The 25,936-nt window shown below is 38.9% G+C and overlaps 2 protein-coding genes across 6 annotated transcripts in view; one reads left to right on the top strand and one right to left on the bottom strand.

Moving 5' to 3' along the window:
• Nucleotides 1-25,936, top strand: part of dab2ipa (DAB2 interacting protein a) — a 225,473-nt gene that overhangs the window by 81,927 nt on the left and 117,610 nt on the right. For all 4 annotated transcript variants that reach the window (XM_087264337.1, XM_087264339.1, XM_087264338.1 and 1 more), the window contains one exon: nucleotides 18,509-18,627. In XM_087264337.1, the coding sequence (XP_087120463.1) occupies nucleotides 18,509-18,627 (119 nt within the window). The remainder of the gene's footprint in view (nucleotides 1-18,508; nucleotides 18,628-25,936) is intronic.
• LOC147842591 (uncharacterized) overlaps nucleotides 1-25,936 on the bottom strand; it is a 496,599-nt gene that overhangs the window by 401,693 nt on the left and 68,970 nt on the right. The window lies entirely within an intron of this gene.

The raw sequence follows: 25,936 nt of genomic DNA, 5'->3' as shown, positions 1-25,936 counted from the left end.
TTTTAGATGCGCATACAATCACTTTAGTGCAGTTTGTGTGTAATAATAGACATGCACAATAATCAAAATTTTTTTAAAGGAATAATACATTTATGCAGTCATGTACATGTTTTGACAGCTAATAGGATGCTGATTTGATGCTTCACAAAAATTGCAGACACCTTTACCAACATCAAAATGCTTTTGTGATGCAAAATTAATTTAAACATCCAGTTATTCTTTACACTGATGAAGAAACAGGCTATAATAAAGAAAATCCGCTCTAACTGTAAAACTAAAAAAATTGTTAAATACTCTTGATAGATGAAAGTGTAACGCCTGTAGCCCACAACAAAGGTGGAAAGTTATTGCGTATCATCTTTAACAAACCATTTTCAATGAATTCTATGTAATTCATGGATAATTTAATACTAATCAGATGATGTCATTATGCTGCTGTGCTGTCAGCCAATCGTTGCATTGCTGATCATGATTCGTTGATCGATAGATCTGTTCTTCACAACACATGCAGCGATCTCAGATCTGTTCATTCAGACATTTTAATCTGACTCGCGAACTTGTTTGAAGAATCAAATTAGCCAGAGATCAATTATCAAGAATTAAAGATCCAGGATCAGCCTAATCATCTTAGATCATTTAAGCAAGGTACTGTCACGAAATACAGGGAGACCCAATTGCAAGTAAAATAATATTTATTGACTCAGACAGAATGACAGAAGGAAGAACGCAGGAAGATGATGAGTGAGTCAAGCGAGCAGCAGGAAATGTAATGATCGAACAGGGAGCACTGAAGAACAAGGTCAGAGAGCCGCCAACAGAAAGGTACAAGAGTCCAAACACAGAGCTCTCCCCGCGACACACGACCAGAACTCAGCGACCGGAACCTGACAGGACACAGACAAACAGACGTGAAGAAAACGAACTGACACTGTGAGACAGAAACGCTGAACATATATAGGCGCGGTAATGCGCTGCACCTGTGGTCCACTGATTACAGCTGAGCGGTGCTGCGCACGGCAAGGCTGGTGACAGCGTACACGTGACCACCCAGCTGATAAGGTAAACACAACTGACAGCAACGCGACTCTAACACAGACACAGAGACACCCAACACACACACTCATACACGCCTATACGTAAAGCGCATAACGCACCACACCGTACACACACACACATACACACACGCAGACACATCATAGAAGAACAGACAGATCCACAATCGTGACAATACCCTCTCTCCTAGGAACGCCTCCTGGCGTTCCCAGACGAGCATACCTGGCGATTGTAATCATCGATAAGAGAGTGATCCAGTATGTCCCCGGCCGGAACCCAACTTCTGTGCTCAGGACCGTAACCCTCCCAGTCCACCAAGTACTGGAATCCTCGTCCCCTCCGTCTAGAGTCCAGAATGCGCTTAACCGAATAAGCAGTCTCCCCATCTACGAGACGCGGCGGGGGGGGAACTGGTGTGTGCGGATTAATTGCCGTATGAAAAACGGGCTTTACTTTAGATACATGGAACACGGGATGAATTCTCCTGTACGCTGGAGGTAATTTGAGGCGGATTGCCACAGGACTAATGATTTTAGTGACAATAAATGGGCCAATAAATTTAGGAGCTAGCTTATTACAAACGGTGCGGAGCGGAATATTCTTAGTTGAAAGCCACACTTTTTGACCGACAACGTAAACGGGAGGCTTAGACCGGTGGCGATCGGCTTTAGCCTTGGTGCGCACACCCACTTGGAGGAGGGTCTGTCTGGCCCTGCTCCAAGTGCGGCGGCACCTCTGGACAAAGGCGTGAACGGAGGGGACCGCGACTTCAGATTCCAGACTGGGAAAAACTGGTGGCTGGTAACCTAGACTACACTGAAACGGAGAAAGGCCCGTGGCCGACACTGGTAACGAATTATGTGCGTACTCCACCCACGAAAGCTGCTGACTCCAGGAGGAGGGATTCTGTGAGACCAAACATCGCAATGTGCGCTCAAGATCCTGATTGGCTCTCTCGGTCTGACCGTTACTCTGGGGATGAAAGCCAGACGAAAGACTCACAGTAGCCCCCAATAAACGACAGAATTCCCTCCAAAATTTAGAGATAAACTGAGGCCCCCTGTCAGAAACCACGTCCGTCGGGAGGCCATGAATGCGAAAGACGTGATTAATGACAGCAACCGCTGTCTCTCTGGCTGACGGTAATTTGGGCAGAGGGACGAAATGAGCAGCCTTCGAGAACCGGTCCACTACGGTTAAAATCACCGTGTTGCCGTTGGAGGGAGGCAGCCCCGTAACGAAATCTAGCGAGATGTGGGACCAGGGTCTCGAAGGTACTGACAGCGGCTGAAGGAGTCCCGCGGGTGGCCGATTGGAAGTCTTGGAAACAGCACACACAGAGCAAGCCAATACAAAATCACGCACATCACGAGCCAATGCTGGCCACCAGAATCGTTGTTTAATAACAAATGATGTGCGACTCACCCCAGGATGACAGGCTACTTTGGAGGAATGTCCCCATCGAATAACATCTGACCGAAGTTTCTCTGGCACGAATAACCGACTCGGTGGGCATCCAATCGGGGGCGTTACCCCATCTAAGGCTGCGCGAACCTTCGACTCTATCTCCCATGTGATGTTAGAAATAACAATCCGCTTAGGCACTACGGGTTCGAGTGACGATGTACGCTCCGAAGAATCAAAAAGACGGGATAACGCGTCGGGCTTAATGTTCTTAGATCCCGGTCTATATGAGATGGTGAAATTGAACCGTCCGAAAAATAACGCCCACCGAGCCTGCCTAGAGTTTAATCTTTTGGCGGATTTGATGTACTCAAGATTCTTATGATCGGTCCAGACGATAAAAGGGACCCCCGACCCCTCTAACCAATGACGCCACTCCTCCAAAGCAAGCTTGACGGCCAACAGCTCTCGATTACCAATGTCGTAATTACTTTCTGCGGCTGATAACCGATGAGAATAATACGCGCACGGGTGGATCTTGCCATCCGAGGAGGAGCGCTGGGACAGGATAGCTCCGACCCCGACCTCTGACGCGTCGACCTCCACCACAAACTGCCGGGAGGGATCAGGGGTTATCAGGATTGGAGCTGAAACAAAGCAGCCTTTCAGTTTTGAGAACGCAGCTTCGGCTGCGCTGGACCACCTGAACGGCGTTTTGGAGGAGGTCAAGGCGGTCAGAGGTGCGGCGAGCTGGCTGAAATTGCGAATAAATCGCCGGTAGAAATTGGCAAAGCCCAGAAACCTCTGCAGGGCCTTACGGGAATCAGGAGTTGGCCAATTTACCACAGCCTTAATCTTCTCTGGATCCATGCGCAACCCCTCGACTGACACGATATGCCCTAGAAAGGGAACAGACTGTGCATGAAAAACGCATTTCTCCGCCTTGACATAAAGACCATTCTCTAACAGCCTCTGAAGCACTCGCCTGACGTGCTGAACATGTTCCTGGAGAGAATGGGAAAATATCAGTATGTCATCCAGGTAAACATAAATGAACTGATCTATCATATCTCTCAGCACGTCATTGACGAATGCTTGGAAAACAGCCGAAGCGTTGGAAAGGCCGAAGGGCAGAACGCAGTACTCAAAATGCCCTCTGGGGGTGTTAAACGCTGATTTCCACTCATCCCCCGCTCTTATGCGAACCAAATGATAAGCATTGCGGAGATCTAATTTTGTAAAAAAGTTCGCCCCCTGCAGACGTTAAAAGGCTGAAGACATCAACGGCAAAGGGTATGTATTCTTGACCGTTATGTTGTTCAGCCCTCGATAATCAATGCACGGGCGAAGGGAACCATCCTTCTTTTTTACAAAAAAAAATCCCGCCCCCGCCGGTGAAGAAGAGGGGCGAATGATCTTGGCTGCTAGAGAATCAGAAATATATTTCTCCATGGCCTCCCTCTCTGGAGCAGAAAGCGAGTATAATTTGCCTTTAGGCGGAGACGTACCTGGCAATAAGTCTATTGCACAGTCATAGGGACGATGAGGAGGCAAAGAAGCAGCCCGGGACTTACTGAACACTCTCTTCAGGTCATGGTACTCACGGGGCACGTTTGACAGATCCATCTGCTCCTCCTGAAACACAGAACGAGAAACAGCAGAACAAGCAGACACTAGACAAGATTTATGACAGCTCTCACTCCAAGAAAGCACAGTATTATGTCCCCAATTAATGTGAGGCTTGTGCAAAACCAACCAAGGATGTCCCAAGATCACAGGAGTGGCAATAGTCTCTGTTAAAAAAAACTCAATAGTTTCGGAATGGTTACCAGAAGTAATGAGTCTTATAGGAGCAGTGGAGTGTGTGATGGTGGGGAGAGAAAGACCGCTAAGAGCGTGCACTGCGATAGGAAGAGAAAGGGGAACAACAGGGATTTTCAAACTGTACGCCAGCTTAGAGTCAATAAAATTCCCCTCGGCTCCGGAGTCGATGAGCGCATGACAGTGGTGCATGATAGAGTTAAAAGATAGATTGACTGGCAGCATGGTTGTGTTAGGGGACTTGTCAAGGGTGATTTCACCAGCCAGTAAACTCTTACCCGGCGACGAATTCTTATTCTTGGCTAGACACGAAGCCACAAAATGTCCAGCGACTCCACAGTACATGCATAGTCCTTCCATGCGGCGACGACGCCTCTCCTCCGTGGAAAGCCGAAATCTGCCCATCTGCATGGGTTCCGGCTCGAGATCAGATGAGGGGGGTTCAGAAGATGCAGCGAAAAGAGATTGCGTGGGAAGAAGTGGAGTGTGCAGTTTCTTGTGGAAACCTCTCTGTTGTAACCGAGTGTCCACTCTGATGGCTAAATCAATAAGCCCATCCAGTGTCTTAGGCAGATCCATGACGTAGATTTCATCTTTAATATAATCTGCTAGTCCGTGCAAAAACATGTCCCACTGAGCTTCGGCATTCCATTTACATTCGGCCGCCAGAGTACGAAAGTCAATGGAATATTCAGCAACACTCAACTTATTCTGTCTGAGTTCAGCGAGCTTACGAGCCGCCTCTCTGCCAGAGACCGCTCGGTCAAACACAGTTTTTAACTCCTCTGAGAAAGCTTTAAAGGAGTTACAGCAGGGGAGTTTACGCTCCCAAACAGTGGTACCCCAAAGTGCCGCTTTACCTGTCAGCAAATTGATCGTAAACGCCACCTTACTCTCTTCGTTAGGGAAAGACGAAGGCTGTAGCGTGATGTAAAGTGAACATTTTGCTATAAATGCTATATCTTAGAAGAGACTGTGCAAGTTATGAAAACATCAACCTGCAGTCTTGACACGCTCCCCACATCATTCTTCAAAACGGTGTTTACCTGTTTAGAAATGGATCTTCTAAAAGTGGTAAATGCTTCACTTCTATCAGGGGTTTTTCCAACCTCACTTAAAACTGCAGTTGTTAAACCCCTCTTGAAGAAGAGCAACCTGGATAACACCCTATTGAGCAATTACAGGCCAATCTCAAATCTCCCTTTCATTGGCAAAATCATTGAAAAAGTTGTTTTTAACCAGGTCAACAAGTTCTTAAACTTCAGGGGGTGTTTAGACAATTTTCAATCGGGGTTCAGAGCACATCACAGTACAGAGAGCGCTCTTATAAAGATAATCAATGATATACGCCTAAATACAGATTCAGGTAAAATAACAGTGCTGGTATTGTTGGACCTCAGTGCTGCATTTGACACTGTCGATCACAGCATACTTCTGGATAGGCTGGAAAACTGGGTCGGACTATCTGGCACGGTCCTCAAATGGTTTAGATCTTACCTAGAAGGTAGAGGTTACCATGTCAGTATAGGTGACCATAGGTCGAGGTGGACACCCATGACGTGTGGAGTCCCACAAGGCTCGATTCTGGCACCTCTCCTGTTCAACCTTTACATGCTCCCTCTAAGCCAAATAATGAGAAAGAACCAAATCTCCTACCACAGCTATGCTGATGACACTCAGATCTACCTAGCCTTACAGCCTAATGACTACAGCCCCATTGACACCCTCTGCCAATGTATTGATGAAATGAGCAATTGGATGTGCCAAAACTTTCTTCAGTTAAACAAAGAGAAAACTGAAACTATTGTGTTTGGAAACAAAGATGAGGTTCTCAAGGTAAATGCGTACCTTGACACTAAAGGTCAAACGACAAAAAATAAGGTCAAGAATCTTGGTGTGACTCTGGAGTCAGATCTGAGTTTTAACAGTCATGTCAAAGCAGTCAGTAAATCAGCATACTATCATCTCAAAAACATAGCAAGAATCAGATGCTTTGTTTCTAGTGAAGATTTAGAAAAACTTGTTCATGCTTTTATCAGCAGCAGGGTGGATTACTGTAATGGACTCCTCACTGGCCTTCCTAAAAAGACAGTCAGACAGTTGCAGCTCATCCAGAACGCTGCAGCCAGAATTCTAACCAGAACCAGAAAATCAGAGCACATCACACCTGTCCTCAGGTCCTTACACTGGCTGCCAGTTACATTCAGAATAGATTTTAAAGTATTATTACTGGTCTATAAATCACTAAATGGCCTAGGACCTAAATACATCACAGATATGCTCACTCAATACAAACCTAACAGATCACTCAGATCATTAGGATCATATAAACTAGAAGTTCCAAGAGTTCAGTTAAAGCAGGGTGAATCGGCTTTTAGCCACTACGCCCCTCGCTGCTGGAATCAGCTTCCAGAAATGATCAGATGTGCTCCAACATTAGGCACATTCAAATCAAGACTGAAAACACATCTGTTTAGCTGTGCCTTTACTGAATGAGCACTGTGCTGCGTCCGACAGATTGCACTATCATGTTTTTCTCTTCTTCTTCATTCTTTTATATCACATTTTACCTGTTTTTATGTTTTGTTTTGTTTTTATGCATTTTTATTATTTGTTTTTATTTTTATTTTACTTGTTTCTTTTATTCTTGTTTATGTAAAGCACTTTGAATTGCCATTGTGTATGAAATGTGCTATATAAATAAACTTGCCTTGCCTTGCCTTGCCTTGCCTAAATGACCGGCACAATTCTGGTTCGCCGGCGTAACATGCTGGTGGTGGAAGTCGAGGTTCAGTGGATCTGGGGGTCTCTTCTAGCGCATGAGCTGCTGGTGGAATGGTGGGAGGAGCTTGCTGGACAGCTTCAGTACGAAGCTCAGAACCCAGTCTCTGAACCTGAGTCGTGAGCTCAGAAACTTGAGTGACCAGCGCCTCAATGGCCTGGCCGGTCACTGCCATTTGTTTGTCCTGATGATCCAGTCGGGCTGAATTGTGGGCGAGGAAATCCTGGATTTTGGTAACACTTGCTGGGTCCATCTCAGTGGTCAGTTCGTTCTGTCACGAAATACAGGGAGACCCAATTGCAAGTAAAATAATATTTATTGACTCAGACAGAATGACAGAAGGAAGAACGCAGGAAGATGATGAGTGAGTCAAGCGAGCAGCAGGAAATGTAATGATCGAACAGGGAGCACTGAAGAACAAGGTCAGAGAGCCGCCAACAGAAAGGTACAAGAGTCCAAACACAGAGCTCTCCCCGCGACACACGACCAGAACTCAGCGACCGGAACCTGACAGGACACAGACAAACAGACGTGAAGAAAACGAACTGACACTGTGAGACAGAAACGCTGAACATATATAGGCGCGGTAATGCGCTGCACCTGTGGTCCACTGATTACAGCTGAGCGGTGCTGCGCACGGCAAGGCTGGTGACAGCGTACACGTGACCACCCAGCTGATAAGGTAAACACAACTGACAGCAACGCGACTCTAACACAGACACAGAGACACCCAACACACACACTCATACACGCCTATACGTAAAGCGCATAACGCACCACACCGTACACACACACACATACACACACGCAGACACATCATAGAAGAACAGACAGATCCACAATCGTGACAGGTAGGAAGAACAGACCCCTGGTATAGTAATGTTGGGGATTAAGCCAAAGGAAGGGTGTAAACTCTCTTTTTTTTCTTCTTTTAAACAGGTTATGTTTTTTTTTTTACATGTATTTATGTGCTTTTTGCATTTTATAACAAAACTACAACAAAATATAGAAAAAAAAAACAAACAGTACCTTACAATAATAATGCATATAAAATACAATACATAAAAACACTAACCTATGACAGAACAACAGAACACAGAGGGGCAAATGCACATGAAAGCAAAATATAATTTAGCTGATCAGGTATTGCATAAATAAAAGTAGTTATGAAGTAAAAATGCATTATCCCGACTATTTTCAAATAATAGTTTGGGCACAAATTATTAAAAACATCATAGATTATGAACAGTGAATATCAATTACACTCAATCTTTAATTACTATGTTATTGACAGGGGTCACTGGTTATGCTTGCATTTCTTCCAATGCATTAAGGTGTTGTAATAGCTGTCCATGTTTTATCAAATATCTCCAATTTATCATTATTGATATATCTCAACCTCTCCAAAGGGAGTATGTTTACGAGATCTCAACTCCACACAACAAATTTAGGGAAAGATTCATTTTTCCACATTCTCAAAATCACCCTTTTGGCTATTACCATACCAAATAACATGACTTGTCTTTCATATTTATTAAACACCTCTAAGTTACTAAATGGTAAACTCTCTTTTTTTTTTTACCGGCGATCTTACTTTCTCTTTATCAGATTTCGCTCCCCGGAGCATGTGCTGTCATATATATATATATATATATATATATATGTGTGTGTGTGTGTGTGTGTGTGTGTGTGTGTGTGTGTGTGTTAAGATTGGAAGTCTTGAAGTTTTTATTTATTTTTTTATCTCTAGTGTTATTAGGCAAGAAACCATTTAATTTATCAAAAGTGTCTCTTGCATTGTTATAGAATATTTCTAAACAAAATAATTGCTGCTTTCTATTGAATCATATATTCTTCATTCAATTCTTCAAATGTCAAATTTTGTCAAGTAATATTTAACATTTATTTAAATAAATCCATTTTATCTCCTTGAAAATCGTAAAAAATACTACTTAATCACGAAGGTTAAAGAAACACTGTATATTCGTCAGTAATTCCCCTAAACCTGTGTATTTATTTTCCAGTGGTTCTTGTTGTACTCCAGCATTGGCATCACCCTGTCACTACTGTTTACCCCCCACCAGAAACCTAAGATAAACAGTTATTCCACCGCTTTCAGCTCACCCATTTTGCTTAATTACAGAGCTAAACTAATGACAGGATCTATTAACTGACGCAAGACAGAATGAACACAGTGTTTGTAAGCACGCTTGCATGTTGCCGCCCTTTATGCATGCCGATGAGTTGTGTCTTTGGCTCCTGCGGGGCCACAAGAGAGTCCCGCTGTCTCCAGCGATACAGACCTTTTGCGTGAATACGCCAAACCGGATCCACGCTAATTGAACAGGATCCCAGGCTTGTCGGAGCAGAAGGAGCAAGGGCAAAAGTGCGCCCCCATGCCGTGCGGACCACTTTCAGAACCCTAGGAGAAATCCAATACCTTGCTTTGGTGATGAATGCAGACGCAATCGTTTGGCGCATGGGGTTACGGATTTCCCCACAGGCCCTGGTTCCTGTGCAGAGCTGGTAGAGCTTCAGACTCCTCTGTGTTATGGCTCAGACTAGACTGTCTGGCTGCGAACAGCAGATAATGACATTAGTTGTATTGTTTCAGCAGATGCTCAGACGTTTTCAGGCTCTTAGCTGCGGCTCACTGCTGTCGGGAGTCTTGTTTAGTTGTTATCTGAGAGCATGTTCCTCATGTTTGATAAGGACTGTTATGCTAAGTGCATTCTTGTGGTGAAAGTCTTATTTGTTATATTTCGGCTAGAATAAAAGCAGTTTTTATAAAAAAAAAAAAATTAAGGTCAAAATTATTAGCCCCTTTAAGCTATATATATTTTCAATAGTCTACAACAGTGGTTCTCAAACTGTGGTATGTGTACCACTCGTGGTACGCAGGCTTCCTTCTAGTGGTACGCGGAGAAATGAAATATGTTATGTACAGTACATGCTACACACATTTAAAAATTTATCAAAATTGATCTATATAATATGCCACATATGACATTTAGCCTATATTTCGGAGGTAATCTGCCACGTTTTTTTAACTGTGCAGAGGTGTAGCTGATTTCTGGGCTTACTAGGCTATTGTATTTCAATACTGCTCATGTTAGTGGTACTTGGAGAGACAATTTTTTTCTGAGGTGGCACTTGATGAAAAAAGTTTGAGAACCACTGGTCTACAGAACAAACCATCATTATACAATAACTTGCCTAATTACCCTAACCTGACTAGTTACCCAATTAAAATAGTTAAGCCTTTAAATGTCACTTAGAGCTGTATAGAAGTGTCTTGAAAAATATCTAGTCAAATATTATTTACTGTCATCATAACAAAGATAAAATAAATCAATTATTAAAAATGAGTTAATAAAATTATTATAATTAGATATGTGCTGAAAAAATCATCTTTGTTAAACAAAAATTGGGAAAAAAGATAAACGGGCTAATTATTCAGAGGGGGCTAATAATTCTGACTTCAACTGTATGTGTATGTATGCATGTGTATACATATATATATATATATATATATATATATATAGAGAGAGAGAGAGAGAGAGAGAGAGAGAGAGAGAGAGAGAGAGAGAGAGAGAGAGAGAGAGAGAGAAAGAAAGAGAGAGAGAGAGAGAGAGAGAGAGAGAGAGAGAGAGAGAGAGAGAGAGAGAGAGAGAGAGATTTACTGGAATGAAGCAGCCGGAAAACAAAGTAAGATTCAATATTATTTAGACCTAAATAGAGATTATACGACAGCAACATATCTGAGTGCAGTAAAGGACAGTACACTAAGAACAACAATGACCAAATACAGGCTGAGTGCTCACAGTCTGACTGTGGAGACGGGCCGATACAGACAGAACGTCTGGCCCAAGGTATGGTTTTATTCTATAAGTCAGACAACATTTCTTTCAAATTATATTTGAGATATATATTTTTTTGTATAAAATGATATTAAGCCAGAATAATTCTGTAACTGAGCATTATGGTTATGACACCTAATGCAGATTTTTGTTTTAATTCTTCGTATTGTGGCCGTACCACCACCTTGGGTGTGGATTATTTTTCTAACAATTCATCGGACTGATGTCAACTATTTATTAAATGAATGTCAAAGATTGCTATTTTTAGAGACACAGATTAAAAAAACTGACTTTTAAATGACTCAATTTCACAAACATTGTCATTTACGATGAAATAATACATTAAAAATACAGTAGACATTTATCAACTGTGCTAAAATAAGATTCTGTGCCTAGGATTTCCAAGATTTATTCAAGTGAGAGACAAAACTGTGCCAAACTGTGATTGTTTTTTGTGTGCAGGATGAGGAGCTTCACTCATGTAGTTTGCATTTGGCACAAAGAGACATCTGGAAGATTTGGCATAAGGGGCCTCCTGAAATATTTCATCCTAAATTAGATGTCTTTCAGGAGTGTTTATCTGGTAACCTTGGTGCTTTTGGCACAATAAGAAGCAGATCTCAGTTCCAGCGGTTATAAGAGGGCTGTCTTGTTGCTTGTCAGAACAATTTCACAGAATAAGGAATAGAGCTTTAACCCATTTAAAAACACAAATGCTGGGTTATTTCAAGCCAAAATTGGGTACAATATGGACAATGTTTTTTCGAGTGAACCCACTAAAGAGCTATTAATGGATATATAATAAATGCATATATCAAATTTATAAGTGTTGTGTATATATTATAAATATACAAATATGATTAGAATTCCAACAAAGGCTCATTCTGAAAACATGGCCCTATATACATTTCTGGAGATTGTGAATTATGTAGCCAGATACATACTATGGCTGCATTTTGTCTTTAAAAGGAACGTTACAGGGCATTATGATGTTATTCCTTTTTGAGCTTACCAGCAGAACACTTACCTCAGTATAGACGTTTTTTCTGCTGTTACTAGTTTGTCCAGTAGCTCGCCGTGTATGTCAGCAGACTTGAAATGCATAGAGGAGTTGACCACGACAACAGGGTACAAGTCCAGCGAAGAACAATTCCAGACAGCAGGTAAGACAAAAATAGAAGCCAAAAAGTAAAATAAGTAAATAACAGGTTGAGAATGTGGTAAAATCTGAAAACGTGGTAAAAATAAGATTAGGGCATTTCTTTTTCTGGATTGCTTTTGAAAGCACTGTCGGTTCAGTTTAGGGAAGTGGGTGGGCGGTTCAGTCGATGCCTTTGAAAACACTATTGGTTGGGTGTATTGGAAGGTAGATCAGTCAGTCATTCAGTCAGTCAACAGCGACCTCTGGTGGATTTATGCGAGCACAGCAGGCACGAATGACTCTCACTAGATAAATTTGAGATTTGAGATCTGAAAAAGCTTACACAGCGGCCTCTGATGTATTCGCGAAAACAAAAACTGCAAAAAAAAATAAAAAATACCTCCTGGGATGTATTTGGTGTTCTCCAGAAATGTATATAGAGGTACATTTTCAGAATGAGCCTGGGTTGTAGAATTCATGTGTAATTTTATTGTAATTTTGCTGAATAATTTTTTATGATTTTTTTTTTATAATCACAGGGTTTGTATAGGCGCTGGACGTTCTTAAAGACACTTTAATTTTAATGTAGTGTTTTCAAGCTTTGAAAAGTGCATATATATTTTTTTTTCAATTGCTTGAAACTGCTTAAGAATTTAAGTTTGTTGCATTCGTAATAATTAATCTTACTAAATAGATAGTAATAATTAGCTATTTAAATATAATCTAATAAAAATAAATCTCTATTATTTCGTATTAAAAGAAAACTGTAGATGTACATGTATTTTTTATTATTTGTGTTCTTTGAAATTAAAATTAATATAAATTCCTTCATGCATTCATTTTCTTGTCGGCTCAGTCCCTTTATTAATTCAGGGTCTCCACAGCGAAATGAATCACCAACTTATCCAGCACGTTTTTATGCAGCTGGTACCCTTCCAGCTGCAACCCATCCCTGGGAAACATCCATACACACTCATTCACACTCATACACTATGGACTATTTAGCCTATCCAATTCACTTGTACCACATGTCTTCGGACTGTGGTGGAAACAGCAGCACCTGGAGGAAACCCACGCAAACACAGGGAGAATATGCAAACTCCACACAGAAACGCCAACTGACCCAGCCGAGGCTCGAACCAGTGACCTTCTTGCTGTGAGGCGACAGCACTACCAACTGCGCCACTGCATCGCCCATAAATATACATTTAAAAAGATTTTTTTTTTTGTATTTTCCTTTTTAGTATACTATACTGTGTTGACAGTATGGCTCAGTGGTTAGCACTGTCATCTCACAGCAAGAAAGTTGCTGGTTCGAGTCATTTCTGTGTGGAGTTTGCTTGTTCTCCCCCATGTTTGCGTGGGTTTCCCCCTACAGTCCAAAGACATGCGCTACAGGTGAATTGGATAAGCTAAATTGGCCATAGTGTATGAGTGTGTGTAAATAAGAGTGTATGGATGTTTCCCAGTACTTGGTTGCAGCTGGAAGGGCATCCACTGTGTAAAACATATGCTGGATAAGTCAGCGGTTCATTCCACTGTGGTGACCCCTGATGAACAAAGGGACTAAGCCAAAGAAAATTGAATAAATGACTATACTAAACTATAGAATACAATAAGGATTGGCATCTGATATAATGTGATGAAGTATGTAAATATGTAATTTGCCACATTGAAGTGCTGGAAAAGTTGCGCCTAAATGCACCAAAAAAGTGCTTGAAAATTAATTAAATTTGACTTTGGAAAAACTGTAAGAACCCTATATTTAATAGGAAAATTTAACTCAAATAATAATTACAAAAATATTGTAATATTCTAACATCGTTGTGCCTAAAATGCTGTCTGTTTAGACTATATGCATTTTGTAACAGATCCACAGATCTTGTCTTCAGTAGCACCAGTGTGACTAACAGTCTGTCAGTGCCACGTTGAGGTCAGAACAGAGCTTAGCCTTCCACTGTCTTACAAAGGTTGTACAAATCCAAACAGGGCCTTCAGATCTCTGTTTATGGCACTCTAAATGTTTCACGCCATGTCTGGGATGGTCAGTGCATGCAAACGGACAGCCACACAATTAAAGCTGTCAGACACAAACTCGCAGACACGGACACAAGAGGGCAGAGAGGGGCCAAGCATTAAGATGACAGGAGAAGAGGCTGAATGGGGGAATGCGGGATCAGCAGCTCAGCGTTACAGCAATTCAGTACATGCACACAATAGACATAAAGGAATCTGCAGACCTTCAGCCTTTTGACAGCTGACAGAGCTTATTACTGTGATTTGATGCCAACATAAGCGCATACAGTATGTTAGGCCTAGAGTAGTGATATTCTGAATGCCAAAAAATGTTCAAGAGTTCATGATTGTATACACAGAAAACAGAGGGGTTTCAGTGTGTAAGGGGGTGTTTTTGTGACATATTAGGACACAAATGTGTATAATGGCATGGGTATGAATATGTTTTTTTTTAGAAACTATATTGTAAGGGGGGTGGCACAGTGGCTCGGTGGTTAGCACTGGCGCCTCACAGCAAGAACGTTACTGGCAGTGGCGCCCCCAGAAACTTTTCTTAGGGGTAGCCAGATGAGGCCACACCAAATCTTGTGATGGAACACACAAAAAAATGTATGTATTTAGTGTAATGTTATTTTTTGTTATTGATAAATGAAATAATGTGATTTAAATTCATTACACTTAAATTATTGCTATTTATTCCTTGAAATAATTCAGCAAGCACATGTGCAAACCAAATAAAAACCAATATTTAGTTTAAAAACACTTTTCAGTGTTATTTTTTTACATACTTTTCTTACACAGAATACAGTATATGCCTTGACTAAAACTAATGAAGATTAATGAATTAATTTATAAAACAAACGAACGAACTGAAAAAAATTAAGGCATTATTATATACTCAGACACTCGCTAATAATATCATGTATCCATATTCCTTTATGAGCCACAATATTATTAATACAGTTGTTACAAAATGCTTGTAAGTCAATAAACAAAACAATAAAGGTGCTAAATAAGCTAGATTTTTTAATAAAAAGTGTACCATCTCATGAACCTAAAGTTGTGCATAAATCCCACAAACAATGCTAAACAACTCATGTTATAAGAACTTTACCTCTAATTTTATTTTTATTTTCAAATGTGTATTAGCCTAATCAGTAAAAGCGAACGTTCTGTAGAAAAGCGAAAATGTTAAACAATGCAAATCAAAATTGCCTAATTCTGAGCCGTGCTAAGTAATGTTAACACATTTAGTATTTAACTAAAAAGGTTAACAGGCAGCATAGAATAGTTCCTTAAGTGAACATATGTACATGTATTACAAACATATCAATTGTTGCCATTGCTGTCTGTTGAAGGTGTGTGCATGCTGTCAACAATGATGGGGAGGGGGAGGGGCAGTGAATCAGCTACATTGGTGGGGCCAATCAATCCACAATAATTTAGAGGCTGCAATTTATTTATTTATTGTACATTTAAAATAACAATATCAACAAAATCACAATTTTTAAGGGATGTAAACAAAAACAATGGTTCCAATGTACTTCCTGTTTTACATTTGTAATTTCTATTGCTTCCAAGATTCCCAAAAAGAGCCATATATATATATATATATATATATATATATATATATATATATATATATATATATATATATTTAATTTTTTCTGATTCGTGTACTTTATCCTAAATGTTTTAAGAATGTTTAAATCCAGAGAAACAAACAATTGTAATAGTGACGCAGGCTGTATCCTAATTATGTTATTCGGCTTTGTCTGTAAAGTCATGGACACACTTTTTTGTAGAGCAAGCAGTTTAACTGTTTTCTGCTGTTTATTATTGTAATTTCTCCCATAGGCAACTGAACCTGAAGTTCTAAAGCTATTGCATGCAGGAAAAAAGTACACGCGATTGTAATACTTGACCTCATGTGAACCTCAAGCGAATAGTTGAATTGTGAGAGATGCAGAATCTCTCCATGGCTTGAGCTTGTTTGAGGAGTGGAGCGCTACACACTGCGCTGTCATTGATCCAGACTGCAGCTGCAGCCTCCAGTTTAGCATCTCCTCCAAACAACAGCAGCATCAAACAGTGCTCTTCCTTCACCCTGACAGGCTCAATGAATAATTCCATTTGGAAATTCAGCAGATGGCAAAATCCATGTGAAAGATTCCTTGAAAATATAAAACAAAGAGCTGAAAAAATTAGATAGCACCCGGAAGCAAAATTGCCTTTGAAGTTGTTTCGATAAGATGTCTTTAAGCTGAACTGTTTGGCTTTCTAGAGTCTAAAAAGCTCTGTAAAAGCAAGACTCTTTTATCTTTATTTATTATACGTCTATTTCAAGATTATATAACATATCATTAAGCATGTTTGGCTATACTATACTATACTATACTATACTATACTATACTATACTATACTATACTATACTATACTATACTACAAGACAAGACTCTATCCTTTTTTATTATACATCAGTTTCAAGATTATAAAAGATAAATAAAGTTTAGCTATACTATGCTATGCTATACAATACTATACTATACTATACTATACTATACTATACTATACTATACTATACTATAAGACACTATACTATAAGACACTATACTTAAAGACAAGACTCTTATCTTTATCATATGTCTGTTTCAAGATTATATAAGATGATATCATTAAGCAAGTTTGGCTATAGTGCACTTGTTTTTGCGATTGTTTTAAAGCTTCCTATTCAGCCGCCTATGGGAAAAAATGACTGGGAATAATAAACGGCAGAAAACTGTCAATAAACTTACTCTACAAACATGTGTTTGTATGATTATACAGACAATATAATATAATATAATATAATATAATATAATATAATATAATATAATATAATATAATATAATATAATTAATATAATATAATATAATATAATATAATATAATATAATATAATATAATATAATATAATATAATATAATATAATAAAAAAATATCAGTTTGCAACATCAAGCAGGTAAACAAGCTGTGTTTAATGTCCAAAAATGAATGATAGTGAATGAGACCGGAGCCTAAAGGATTTAAATTGCTGCGTACGCGAAGAATAAGGTGAATACTTTACTGGTCTATACTATACTATACTATACTATACTATACTATACTATACTAGATTGCTAGACACTTAAGGCACTTTACACTTTGTAGGGAATCTCCTCATCCACCACCAGTGTGCAGCATCCATGCGACGGCAGCCATATTGCGCCAGACCGCCCACCAGCTAATTGGTGAAGAGGAGACAGAGTGATGAAGCCAATTATGATATAGGGATGGCATATTTGGCCAGGATGCCGTGGTTAAATCCCTACTCCTTTTCGAAAGAAATCCTGGAATTTTTAACAACCACAGAGAGTAAGGACCTCGGTATAACATCTCATTCGAAAGACAACTCTCACTGAGCAGTATAGTGTCCCCTTCACTATACTGGGGCATTAGGACCCACACAGAGCGCAGGTTGAACGCCCCCTGCTGGCCTCACTAACACCACTTCCGGCAGCAACCAAGCTTTGCCATGTGGTCTCCAATTCAGGTACTGACTGGACGCAGCCCTGCTTAGCTTAAGTGGGCGACCATGTGAGAGTTGCAGAGAGCTAGCTTCTGGCTAAGATCTAGATCTGCCACTTTTATACTTTTTTCATCAATAGACTGATTGGTGCATTATGCATTAACAATGGTTTGAACAGTTATAGGGTGAATCAAATGTATATTTATACTATCTATTATTTAAATTATTAACATTATTATTTAAAATACAGTTCAGAGTGAAACATCCCCCCCCCCACACACACCCCATACATCTTGTTTTGACCTCTTTCAGGGGAGATAAGGCCTTAATAGGGGTGATCAAACCCCCTGTAATTTGCACCTTGGTTGTTGTGCTATAGGAACTATGTGGTTTGTCAAGATCAGTTAGCCATTCAATTGCATGAGGCCTTTTTTCAGATCCCCCACCCTGTATCTGCATTTCTGTGACTCTTTTTTTGGCCATGTTTTAAGCATCTCACTCAGACTTTGAAGAATAATTCAAGTCCTTTTAATCTTGCCCTAATCTGTAAGTGTCCTAAAAGCACCAGCTCAGCTCTCCCCCCATGAACTTGCAGTGCACCAGTATTTTTCCCCCCTTTCCATGCCAGCCAACAGTTTCCATGGTAACAGCGGCTTTGAGGGGAGTATCACATCAGTGAAGCTCCTTCAGCCCAGCGCTGCCAGCAGATGTGTGTGTGTGTGTGTGCCGCACCAATCGCACAGCTATGCACGGCTCAACCAAACGCTACGGATGAGAGGAGAGTGGAAAGAGTGAACTGAGCGGCGGCGCTTTTCACATGCAGCTGCTCCAGTGGTTGATGAATCTTTAGTTTAATACAGTCCTTTCCTCTGACTTCTTGTCCAGGGCTTCTTGAGCCGCAGACTGAAGGGTTCCATTAAACGCACCAAAAGCCAGCCGAAGCTCGACCGACACAGCAGCTTCAGGAACATCTTACCGGGCTTCAAGAGCGCGGAGAATGACAGGTAAGGTGGAACCGTTTACCATCAATTAAGGCTTCTTGTTTGTTAAATTATTATTTTTATTCATTTCAACACTTTAAATCATCATATTGGCAGCTGTCAGTGAATCCTGTCTAATGTGCCGTCACATTGGTCATTATAATTTATGTTAAAATGTTGATTTTGTGCCAACAAGTTTGCCTCATTGTCGTACTTTTTTATCCTGCTGAATTTTGTAGCATCCATCACGATGTTCTCCCTACATTTATCTTCTCTATTCATCTCCATTAGGATTGTTTAGAGTCACTTATTGCGGTGCTAAAATGTCTGAGTCATCTTTCTCCCCGATGAATAGGGATCACAGAGTGAGGAATGAATTGGATTTACTTGCAGGATAAATGCTCTGGCTGCAGTCTAATTTGTGAAAGATGCTTATGAAATATTCGGCTCCCCGCGTGTTGTTTGGGTTGTCAAGAAAAGAAATATCAGGCTCCGGGATGCTGAGTCCATATGTTGTTTTGATCTGACTTCAGTACAGTGACCTACACGGTGTAGCTTGTTTCCCAGCCTCAGGTCAGTGTAAGTTGCTTGTGTACAAGCTTGTAGCAATGCGCACAGAAGTCAACTAAAGTGCTCGGTGGATGGTAAAGTCATTTGAGATGGAGGAATGACCGCTTGCCTTTGCTACTGCTGATATCTAAGCAATATTTTCCTTACATACTCAAACATATTTGCACATTGCATATTGAAATTAACCGCAATTTGACATCTCAGTGCTTCTCTGGGTTTTTCAGTCCTCGAATTGCAGTTGCCAATCGAGACTCTTTCCCTTTCCCACCTGGTATTAACATATACGTATACAGATGTTTCTGATTTAGTCTTGATGCTTTGTTTTTATTTTTTAACACTCTACGTCGTTTTTGCCATAGCACTGTTGAATAAACAACAAATGTAAAACAAGGGCATTAAAACGATGGCAACAATGAATTCATTCTTTAATTTCTGAATATGCATTCTCTCATAACACGTCTTAAAGTGGTCATTGATGTCCAGTAGGCATGGAGAAGGTGGTGTTTTGTGCCTATTTGAACACATTTGACCACATGAGCAGTGTACAGTATGAAAGCAGTCCGATTGAACTACCCATGAAACTAATAGACAAGCTCAGACTTTTTATTCTTTAGTCACATCTGTATATAGGCAAGGCAAGTTTATTTATATAGCACATTTCATACACAGTGGTAATTTAAAGTGCTTTACATAAACAAAAATAAAAGAAACGAAAATAAAAATGAGATAAAAACTTACTAAGGGGTGTCAAAACATGTTATAAAAGAATGAAAAAGAAGAGAAAAACATAATAGTGCGATCTGTCGGACGTAGCACAGTGCTCAATCAGTAATGGCATAGTTAAACAAATTTGTGTTTAGTCTTGATTTGCATCTGCCTAATGTTGGAGCACATCGGATCATTTCTGGAAGCTGATTCCATCAGCGGGGTGCGTAATAGCTGTAGGCGGATTCACCCTGCTTTGACAGAACTATTGGAATTTCTAGTTTATTTTATCCTAATTATCTGAGTGATCTGTTAGAGTTGTTTTCAGTAAGCATGTCTGTAATGTATTCAGGTACTAGACCATTCATTGATTTTAAGTAGCAATACTTTAAAATCTATTATGAATGTAATTTGGAGAAAGTGCAAAGACCTGAGGATATGTTATCATCTACTTGTGATCTGATTTACAAATACACATCCTAATTCCAGATGTAAACCCAGACTACAGATTTTTTTCTTTCTTGCATTTGTTTCCGTAGTCTAAGGTCTTGTCTCTTACTTTGTTTTTATATTTGAAAATATGAGAAAATCTTTCAGGACAAAAATGATCTGGGCTGAGCTTCTTGGATCTTGGCTCTTAAGAGCATTCTGTACCTGCAAAGTCGCAAAGGTTTTTTGCAACTCCATTTTGTTTCACAAAAAGGCACGTAACATGATCGAGTGAAAACACTTTCTATGTGCTACTTGGGAGTTGCTGTCCATTTCAAAAGTGCTGTAACATAAGTGTATAAGGAGTCGTAATCCTGAAGGTTTATCCAAATAACCATTGGTCATGTTGATTAGGAATCAATATAAAGCACCTACATGCAGACTGGGACATAAAATGGCTAGGAAGAAAAACTTAAGATTAAAAAACATAAGGTAATCAATATGAAATGCCCATGCTTTGTGCAAATCCAAACAAGTCTTCGACATATTTTATTTTTAGAATATTTTACTATTGTTTAATACTCTTTCAAGCATATTAATTCTAATTAAATTTCATTATTAATTTTGTTCAGTAATTGTATTTGTTTATGTGTATTTCCATTTTCTTCATTTTGTGCATTTTTAAGATCTACTTAGGCTTACAATCTATTTGGCAAATCCAGTCCTAAAGTGTTCCATGTATTGTACTGTGCAGTTATTATATGCCAACAATGGTCTCATTCCCAATCAGTTTGTATTTATATTCCAAAGGAAACTTTAGAAAGTCATCTGAGAGAAAGATGACACTTTAAAAGAGTAACGTTTGAGATATACAGTTAGTGGTTAGTGATATAAGTTTAAATATATTGCTTAATGACTCTTTATTTCCTCACAAATGTGCAGACAGGGTTAAATGTTCTTGAAAGACATAAGTCCCATCCCAATTCTACCCCTTAGCCCTTCTCTTTACCCTAAGTCCTTGTTTTGCGCATTCATACTGTTTTTGTGTGTTTACATGAATATGGCCACGGTGTAAATGCACAGTATGGTTACGAGCTTATCACCACATTACATTGTTATGATAACATGATATATGCCTTCAGTGATTTCCTGAAGATCAATACCAAAAAAAAAAAAAACCCACATCTGAAATAACTACAGCATTCGCTGTTGTCTCATATGAAGCAAGAGATTGCGATGACATATAATGACGTGTGCTGGTATTGTAGTGCTGTCGCAATTCTTAGGGGTAAAATTTGAAGCCCTTCCCCTTCACACTCTGTTTCAAAGGCCAAGGGGAAGGATGGGTTGGGGTAAAAAAAATAGAATTGTGATTGGGCCTAAGGATGTCAAGCTCCAAAGGGGAATCTAAATACAGGTGCAAATGAGGCCTAAAAGATTTATATCTCTCCACTTTCAGAGGTTTCATTTGATTTATCTTCTTAGTATAATCATGTTCAGACAGCCACAGTGGACCAGTTTGTATCACTAAAAGCACATGCTAATACCAGGTAGAAACAGGACCAATAAATATCATAAAAAAATCCCATGACTCATGTATTTTAAAAGCCATGGGATACCTCTGTAAATGCAAGCCACTATTGACTAATAATTTTCTCTCACGATCAAATCCGGTGCCATTAGTCATTAGACTCTTCTGCGGTACTTTTATAGTGCATCATGCTTCCATTTACTTTCATTATAGTGAATGGAGAGATATACTCACCAGGACAAATTTACTTTTACAGAATAAATAATCTGATATTCTGACCTGTTTACCATAAAACTGCACATTCACTAAATTTTACTAGGGGAGTATTCTCATTTACTGAGAGAATCTAAAGATCACGGTCTCCTACATGGGAATTTGTTGAGTCACTCTACAGGCCTGGAGATATTATAGCAAGCACGCCAAAGATTTCTCGCCAGTTTACCGTCAACCTTGTGCTTTTGTGTCGCTGTGGTGTTAGCGGGAAAAAAAATGGCCTTGCTTGTCCAGAGATTTTATGCCTCATTAGAGCAGCATGTTATCTGGGGAGGGAGACCGTCAGCTTTGTGGCACCAAGGTGTGTGAGCTGGATATGACATACTGTTTTTTTGGAAGCTGCAGCAGCCTCTGCACCTGACTGAATTCTGCTGGTCACAGTAAGTTAAGGGTCATTTTTCCCAAGCCTGTCTGTTTTGGCCTGCCAGGACCTGACGCTTGCAAAGCCCAAGCTGATGTTGCATGGCTCAGACAGGGTCTATCAGCTCTGCTGTGTTTTAATCAGCGGCGATTTTAGGATTTTCATTTAAGGTGGGCTCAGCTCCTTATGAGTTTAAAATATATAAGTAGACATCAAATGGCGTTATAAATCACATTTATAAGTAATACTTTTTATATATTAAAACACATAATATATAATAATATATAATATAACATTTTAAAATTATTTAATATATAATTTTTTTTATAAATTTTAAGAGTTTACATGGAAAACTCTCTAAATCCATCAGACTTCTTTTTTTGTAAATGAGCATTTTATATAAGGCTTCTATAATTAGGTTCAGAAGCTTCATTTTATATGTAATGAAAAGGTTATTAACTAGTAAATAAAACAACATATTTCATAAATGTCACTTTAGACAATTCTTTTTCAAATTAAATTTTTTTTTTTGCATTAAAACCAGCTAAATCCACTTGTGCTTTTTTTTGCAAAAACCGCTAAATCCACCTATTACACCTAATTACACCAAGACAGTGTAATTACTTGAAAATCACTAAAGATGCTATAAGAAAATATTTTTCCAAACATAAAACACATACAAAAACTACCTAAAATTAAAAATACATAAATCTTTCAAGTAAGTGGCGGTTTATTCTGCTGTCGTAAACGAAAATGAATGAATGAAATCTGTCAAGTAAATGCATTTATCAATAACATTGTCAAAGGCAAGTGACGTTTAGCGGCTTTAGCCAACAAACTGTTATTTCTGAATAGGCTGACGCTGCAATTTAGTTGATGTACTACGTGCCTAAAGCATTCGCTCAATGTCATTATTTATTTTTTGGCGGAAGTGGTGTTCAACATCTTTTGCATCGGAACTTGTCATATGATGTTTCTTTCTCTGTCAGTGACTATGACAGTTAAAATGAGTACTTTTGCTAAGTGGTTTAGTCGTTGTCTTTAATGTTTTCTGTGCAATGCATTTTATTTTGGTAGTTCATTTTGTAATAATAATAGCATTTTTCTAATTTTTCGCTGGAGGAAACAACTGTGCTGATGAGGTGAGCTCTGAAGAAACAGTAGATGGAGAAACCCGATGACATTACTGTAAAAACTGCAGGGTTCCACACAAGTCCCAACACAAAATGATTAAGCTCCTTGATTGTTTTACAAGTTTAAGTGGATTAAGCATAAAACAATTAAGCTGCCCCCCTTCAAAAATAATAATAATTGTGGTGATTCAGCTCATTTTAAATATTCAATTCAATTCACCTTTATTTGTGTAGCACTTTTACAATGTAGATTGTGTCAAAGCAGCTTCACATAATAGGTCATAGTAAATTGCAACAGAGTATATCAGTTTTTTAGTGTTTCAGTGAGCTGAAGTGAAGTTCAGTTCAGCTCATTTCAGTGTGGTTTAATAATCACTACTGTGGGTCTAGACACTGGAGAGCAAATCCATCGATGTGCAGCTCTACAGATCCCAAACCATGCAAGCTAGTGGCGACAGCGGAGAGGGAAAAAATTCTTCACCAATTGGCAAAAGTGAAGAAAACAAAACTTTGAGCGAAATTAGACTCAGTTTGGCACGACCATTTTAATTTTGCCACTAAATAAGTAGTTTCATCAAGCTGCAAAAATTATTTTTTTGAGTGTTGGGTTACAAGTGATACAAGTCTATCTATAGCAAAGAACTGCAGATAAGCAGATATTATTACAATTTATCAATAAACATACACCTTGTTCTCTCGCACAGCTGTGCTTTGCTGATAAAATGAAAAACGGGTCAGCCCCCCTAAAATAGGGCTAACAAAGTTCCATGGTTCCAATATTTAGTGAAACTGAGTCTGTTTGTTTTTCTTCGCCTTCAGATTTAAGTTTCTGGTCTTTTGATGTTTTAGAGAAACCCTCTCTGCCAACGAAACAAAATCCTTTATTTATAATCAAAACATAATCTATTTTTTAAACCCCTCCTCATCATTTCTATTTTTTCCTGAACTGTCACTTCACCATTATTACAGTAAAAGTAAAAAATGTAGTGTAATGTTGACTTTAATGTTGTGTTTCTTTCACTTTTCTAATGTTAAGTAAACTATTTCTTATTTTTGCTTGATTTAAGTTCTTTTTCAGCTTGATGTTAAATATGATGTCCAATATGCATTCTATAGGATGACAATAAACATCACAGCTGCCTTTAATTACAGATATTTAAAATGTCAGAAGCGGGATTTCTTTTTTCTGTCTGGTCAATGACAGACAGGGCGAGTGGAATGGTTTCTTCCAAGTAAGCATTTTTTGTTTTTAATAGATGTCTAGATGTCTAATAGGCGTCTAAACATAATCACCTTGGCTAAAACAAGGCTAAATTTGGGCTGTCAGTGGAAATCTAATAGTTGTTTAAGAATAGGCCAAAACTAGAGTCATCAAAAAAACAGAAATGACTACACATATAAAGTATGTCTAATCTTTCTATTTGATGACTAGTCTAGTTTTGGACTATTTTTAGATGTATGTTAGATTTTTACTGACAGCTCAAGTTTAGCCTTGTTTTAGCCAAGCTGTCTACGTTTAGATGTCTATTAGATGTCTGTTAAACACAAAATTGTTTGCTGGGTTGGCACATTCTTGAACACTTGGTATTATTTTCAGTGCTTATGCTAGTACAATTAAATGAAAGGTTTTTATTGGCATCAGTGTTTCAGAAAAGCACCCTCAACATTAATAGAAACGTTTCATTCCAAAAATGTTCCTTTAAAGTGAAAATAAGCCTCTTTAGATTATTCAAATAATTCCCAATGGTCTGTTTGCACAATAATAGCTTTATACATAAATAAATGAAGGTTTTTAAAAAAGCATGGTGTTGGAATAAATTACTACATTGGTTTGTTAGTCTCATTTTGCTTGCCGGGAATTGTTTTTTTCCTGTACTGATAGCCGGCATCAGTATATGTGGTTTAATCCTTTATGGACTGTATTATAGTGCATATTTTACCTTTTTACCTTTAACTCCATAAAAGCTTCCATTTAGATATCTGGTGTCCTTTGGGTGATGAATAAGCTTTTAAGCTTCTAGCTGGCCACTGCAGAGGATTTCAAAAAAGAAATTGAACATGAGCTGTCTGGATGTAACACAAATGGAAAGTTAACTTGTATTGTAGTAGTTGGATGAAAATGCTAATTTAGTGTTGTTAAATATTTCAAAACATTATTTTATTCATTATTTTATTCATTTTATTCACTGGGAGGACAGGTCAGAGTACATGCATAAGAAAAAAAAAAAGAAAACCAATCTATGGAAAGGAGTGACAACAATTATAGTAATGTAATTTTATTAATAATGACAACAGTAATAATAACTGGCATCTACAATACTAATGTTAATA

This window comes from Danio rerio, chromosome 8 (assembly GCF_052040795.2).
Source record: "Danio rerio strain M-AB ecotype USA chromosome 8, GRCz13ab, whole genome shotgun sequence".
Taxonomy (NCBI): domain Eukaryota; kingdom Metazoa; phylum Chordata; class Actinopteri; order Cypriniformes; family Danionidae; genus Danio; species Danio rerio.
This window is presented reverse-complemented; position numbering and strand designations above follow the sequence as displayed.